Raw genomic sequence first — 6,000 nt, forward strand, 5'->3', positions numbered from 1 at the left:
GATGGGGAGAATTTTTGCAAACAGGTAATCTTAAAATCTTTTTTTCTAAAGTATTTTCAAAAGCTTTATAAAGCTACTTCTGTGGTGGGACCTTAACCTAAAACTTTCATACTGCAGGGATTGGCTTTAAAAAATTTAGTGCTCTGATCAACACTAAAGACCACAAGACATTTTTTTTTCTTTCAATATTTTATTTAAATTCAAGTTAGTTAACATATAGCATAGTATTAGTTTCACGGGTGGAATTTAGTAATTCATCACTTGCATATAACACCCAATGCTGTTCATAACAAGTGCCCTCCTTAATGCCCATCTATTTATGCCATCTCCCCATTGAATTCCCTCTATCAACCCTCAGTTTTTTCCCTATAGTTAAAAATCTCTTATGGTTTGCTTCCCTCTCTGTTTTTACCTTACCTTAGCAAAAGAGAATCTAGCATTCTAATTAGAACTTAATTCCAGATAAAGATGATTTTATTTTGTCTTTTAAATTAAGTAATTTCCCCATGTCTGTCTTTATGCTGTGCATCTTATATACAGCTATACAGCACAAGGTGTAGGGTGCTTGTTAACTGAATGAGATTAATTAATCTATTGCCCATGAAAAGAAAATTATGGAATAAGGCCTTATGAAGATATCTCTTAGACTTCACTAGAAAAATGATCTAGCCCTTTCTTACTTAGAATTTCGGGACAGGAGCAGTGGTTAACAAAAATTCAACGGAGGAGTTAGAAAAGCAGACTAGTCGCCTCTCTATAATTTAACATTTTCTGTACATTGTAGTTCAATAAGATCTGAACAAAAATAATTTTAAAAATTATATAAATTTAAACGAGGAAAATATTGTAATTGTTTTCACATGGTATAATTGACCTATAAAATCCAAGAAAATAAGCTAAGAATGAAATTAATTAGAGTATTAATTAAGGTGGCTTGGTATAAAAATATGAATCTTACAGTGTACCAATAACATGTGATTACAAAATATAATGGACAAAAGAGTAAATTCACAATAACAAAAATGAGAAATGTTCAGGGTCTAAATGAAGAAAAATGAAAACTTGCTGTGATCGAAAATAATTAATAACTAATGCATGATAGGCCATTTTCCAAATTAATTTATAGCTTAATAATGAACATTTAGTTAAAAAAATCCTAACGGGATTTGGTTTGGACACCAGTGATGTTTAAAAGAAGAGTCATATTTTTCTATTCACTACCATAATTTATTAAATCATTGCTCTCTTGTTAGATATTAGGTTCTTTTTGTATTCACTATTTATTATTTTTTTTAAGATTTTATTTATTGAGAGAGAAAGCAAGCAAGAGAGCGAGCACAAGTAGGGGAGAATGGCAGACAGAGGGAGAGGCAGACTCCCGGCTGAGCAGGGAGCCCGACATGGGGCTCAATCCCAGGACCTGGGGATCATGACTTGAGACCAAGGCAGATATTTGACTGAACCACTCAGGTGCCCTTCTGTATTTGCTATTTTTTTAAATATTTTATTTATTTATTTGACAGAGAGAGAGAAAGAAAGCACAAGCAGGGGAAGTGGAAGGCAGAGGGAGAGGGAGAAGCAGGCTCCCCACTGAACAGGGAGCCCGATGCAGGGCTTGATCCCAGGACCCCGGGATAATGACCTGAGCCAAAGGCAGCTGCTTAACCAACTGAGCCATCCAGGCGCCCCTGCATTTGCTATTTATACATTGTTTTTATGAACATCCTTGTACAAATGTCTTTTACATTTTTAAACTGTTAAACTTAGGGGGAAAAGTAGTGGATAGTAGGTGATTTCCTCTGTTTAATAAAGTACGTGTTAATTTATAATTGGTAAGACTAGGTGGTATTGGCCCAAGAATAGTCTAAAGACAGATCAGAACAAAATAAATAGCAGACTTAATTTACTTATATTAGTTAGTAAATAATAAATGACTATTTGGTAATATTGATATTATTTGATAATATTGCTTTGATATTTTGTCAGTTCATTCAGAGAAAGTCCAAATTCCAGGTGGATTAATAGAAGAAATAAGATATCTATAAGCATTAAATATATTTTTAGTAAAATAAGTATTGTAACATCTAGATAAGGAGCTAGAGATCCTCTTTTAAAAAGTCTTCTGTTTCTAATGTTTTATGATTCACTGTATAGTTTCTGTTAACATGCCAGAGTAATAGGAAATACACAGACATACTCATATACACATAAACATTTGTGTATACAAACATATATTTATGTATGTATGCATGTTATATATTTACATATGTTTTTCAGGCATGTGTTTGTTTTTTTAAGGTAAATTATTAAAAATTAGAGAAATAATGCTTATTTGATTTTGCATAGGGTAAGACATTCTAAGAGGATATATAAATCATTTAAAAATGCTTTTTTCCCAAATATATTCACTTCTTACTTAAAGTACTTATACAAATTAGTAAGAATACTTAAATTTCAACTAAAGACAGGCAATGGTGTGAACAGATCAAAGTAATGATTACCAGGACTAAAACCAGTTTGAATAGATTCCCCAGGTCTCCTTTTAACATCTGACTCTGGAGTTTCTCACTCTCTTGCCTAAGAAAATGGCCACTCCTAAATTGTACATGGCAAAGACTTGGGACCTGGATTATTTTTATTCCTTTTTGGTGAATGTACCTTGACCTTTTTTTTTTTCTTTTTTAAAGAGCATGTCTTTATTTCAATAGCGTTCAAATACATTGTGTTCTGAAGAAATAGATAATAAATGGCTTTATTTTTTCAGTAAACAAGATAAAGCTTCTTCAGAGGAAGAAAAAAATGGATGTGATACAAATTCATCTGAAGGCTCATTAGCAACAAATAGTGAAGAAAGCATAACAGTTTCAAATAAGGAAAATGATACCTGTCTCGAAGACCAGAAAACTGGGTTAAAGAATATCTTCCGTCATGATTCAAATATTGATGCAGATAAAGTAGAAAAGAAAAAACAAATAGAGCACATTTGTCAGAAAACAGAGTTGAAGATGTGTGCAAGTTCAGGAAACATAATTTCATGTGATCAGATTGAAGATTGCAACTCCAGTGAAACTAGGTTTTCTTCGAAGAATATTAAGGATTTGCGGTTAACATCTGGTGATGTTAGCATTGATCAGTTTTTGAGAAAAAGAGATGAATCTGAATCTGTTGGTTCTGATGTTAGTGAGCAGGGCAGTGTTCATTTAGAACCTTTGACTCCATCAGAGGTGCTTGAGTATGAAGCCACAGGGATCCTTCAGAAAGGTAGTGGTGATCCTTCAGCCAAGACTGATGAAGTAGTGTCCGATCAAACTGACAGTGTTCCTGGAGAAAATAGCCCTAGCACAACAGAGACAACAGTAGACCTGGCAGATGAAAAAGAAAGAAGTTGAAATTTATTAGTCTAAGTTTAGTGTACCAGCCGTAAGAACATTTGGAACAGTGCTATCAGGTGAGCTCAGTGGTGCTGTTATGTAGAGTTCCGAAAGAGAAAAATGTGAAGGAAGTCATTCATATACACCTTACCTGTATGTTCAACCCAGGTTCCTAAAGAAATCAATTCACCGGTGATAGCATGATTTCTACGGATTTCCAAGAAGCCTTTAAAACATTAACAGGATTTTAGCGAAAGTTAAGTTTGCAATGGAAAAGTCTCATTTAACACTTTGTGAGGAGAACTTGGTGGCCAGTATGAATTGATTATTAGAATATTAATTATAATAATAAAGCTTTTGAAACTTCCATCAGTCCTAAGCTAAAAGTTCTTCTTACTTATGTATTCTTTTCAGTTAACTTAAAGGAAGAGATTTGGAAACCACATACCTTTTGGGAGTAATTGATTTAAAATAATGACTGATAGGCATTGTTAATGAAGGCTTCATTTTGAGTATGATGCTGGTAAATGGAGCATGCTTAGAGTGCTAAATTAATTGATCTAATGAGAATTTGGATGCACATAAAATTAATTTTGGATTTAATATAACATTCCAGACTGTCAGAAGCATGTAAACAGAATATTTGAATCTGTGTACCACCATACAAGTGTTAGCCTGCCAGGCTGTAAGCTTACCTTAATTAAACTTTCAGTGAAAGTGAAATTATTAAGATATAAATTTATATTTGTGCTTTTTGTCAGTGTGTAAGCTGTGCAGAAATCCTTGATGTGCTAGTTGTATAAAATAGAAACCCATTGTTGAAACTCCTGTAGCTATTATGCTTTTAATATTGTTTTAATGACCTTTAGAAATAGACCCATAAAAATGGTCTGGAAGCCAAACCAAAGTGTGGTATAATGTAGATATTGTAAAGCAGTAAACTGAACACATGTCCTGGCGCATCGCCATGTTTACGTGACTTTTTCTTTAATTGTAAAATAGGAACTTCAAATGGGACCTAAAGCAGTGATGTAAGAAATTGGTTTGGGATACTTAGCCTAATTTATCCATATCCTATTTTATCCATAAAATGGCTGCTACATTGATTTTTCAGTTGTTTTTTTTATCATCTAGAAAATTATAGATATAGAAATAAATAGTACGAATAACAGTAGTTTGCTTTAAAGTACTAAAAAATTTATTTAAAATGCTACATTTTTACTTCTTAAAATGTGCTTCGAATTCTTAAATTTTGTTTCACTGAATGTTAAATGTTTTAAACGGCTATTAAAACTCTGCTGTATATAGTAGTTTTTGAGTAAATATTTGCAATAAAAATCTGTCCCTGAATAATTTTATTTTTCAGAAAACTGCTTGAGTTGGATTACCTTTGGCGCCTTTAGAAATTGTGTACTTGTTCAAGGAAATTTCATGTTAAAGTTAGCGGTAGGATTTCATTCTGTATTCTTTAATTGATGCATGATTTATTTTAAACTTAAAGTACAGGGAAAAATACTGTTAATGTTTGCAGAGAATAGATTTACTTTAAAAAATTCTTTTACTTCAAGAGAAATATAATTTACTATTATAGTCTTCTATCTGTTCAGCAAATTAAAGAGGCTAAATAGGCAAATTACATTATTGACTTGCTTTCTTGAAAAGTTGTTTTTGGAGGGTCAAATATTTTCATCTTTCCTGCCATCAAGAAAAGATAGGGTGGGAAGGACGTTAGCTTTTATACTTCACCTTGTTGAAACATAAATCTATAGCAGACAAGAGTTTTGGAGTAATTTCAATCTTAGGAAGAGCAAAGAGTAGAGGAAAGTCTATGTAAAGACCATTTTCTAAATCCTATTTAATTAGTTACCAAACCTGCCACCTAATGCTACAAAACCCCTGTGCCAAGATAAGTCCCTAAGGGACACTGTTATCCCTTAGAGCTCTGGGGAGTTCCTTCTGCTGTGGCTATATACCTGTAGAGTAGTGGTATTCAAAGTAGCTAATTAATGAGCTGTTGATACCTAGCCACTATGAGGAAAGGAACCTGTACCAGACTGTAAGTCCTTTATTGAGAAAGCCTGGCAATGAAAACAAAAGTGTAGTTGAAATAACCATTGTACTTGGTTAACATAATTGGTTTACGTTCTCACACCATCTCATGTCATTTCCGTTCAGGAACAAACAGTTCAGGTGTGCACACCAAACCTTTGAGTAACAGTGCTTTAGGACAGCGGTCAGCAAACTTTTTCTGTGTAGGACCAGATAGTAAATAATTGTGGGCCATGTGGTCACAATTATTCAACTCTTCCTTGTAGTTCGAAAGCAGTTGTAGATGCAATGTAAATGATAGCCTGTTTGTGTTCCAATAAAACTTTATTTACAAAACAAGAATGTTTGGCCCATGGATTGTGGTTTGCCTGTGCCTGCTTTAGAGTGCTTAGACTACCTAATATGACAGTGAGAGCCAGTAATGCACTCTAGTGACTGTTTGCCTAAGAACTACCTACCAAGGTGCCTTAGTGTATAATAGTTCCCTGTTACCTAACAGTAAAATTATGATTGATTCTAAGTGTAGTTCAATGACAATAAGAAGCATTATATTCATTTTGTGGGATATACTTTTTTTTTT

At 33.3% G+C, this 6,000-nt stretch overlaps 1 protein-coding gene across 6 annotated transcripts in view; it reads left to right on the top strand.

The window, feature by feature from the left end:
* Positions 1–5,919, top strand: part of ZNF280D (zinc finger protein 280D) — a 136,808-nt gene extending 130,889 nt beyond the window's left edge. For 3 of the 6 annotated variants that reach the window (XM_034660936.1, XM_034660934.1, XM_034660935.1), the window contains exon 22: positions 2,765–5,905. In XM_034660936.1, the coding sequence (XP_034516827.1) occupies positions 2,765–3,389 (625 nt within the window). In that variant the 3' untranslated portion in view covers positions 3,390–5,905. Of the gene's footprint in view, positions 1–2,764 lie in introns of all 6 variants that reach the window. The other 3 variants (XM_034660937.1, XM_034660933.1, XM_034660938.1) reach the window with 2 other exon arrangements.
* Positions 5,920–6,000: the final 81 nt, after the last annotated feature.

Source organism: Ailuropoda melanoleuca, chromosome 5 (genome assembly GCF_002007445.2).
Source record: "Ailuropoda melanoleuca isolate Jingjing chromosome 5, ASM200744v2, whole genome shotgun sequence".
Taxonomy (NCBI): domain Eukaryota; kingdom Metazoa; phylum Chordata; class Mammalia; order Carnivora; family Ursidae; genus Ailuropoda; species Ailuropoda melanoleuca.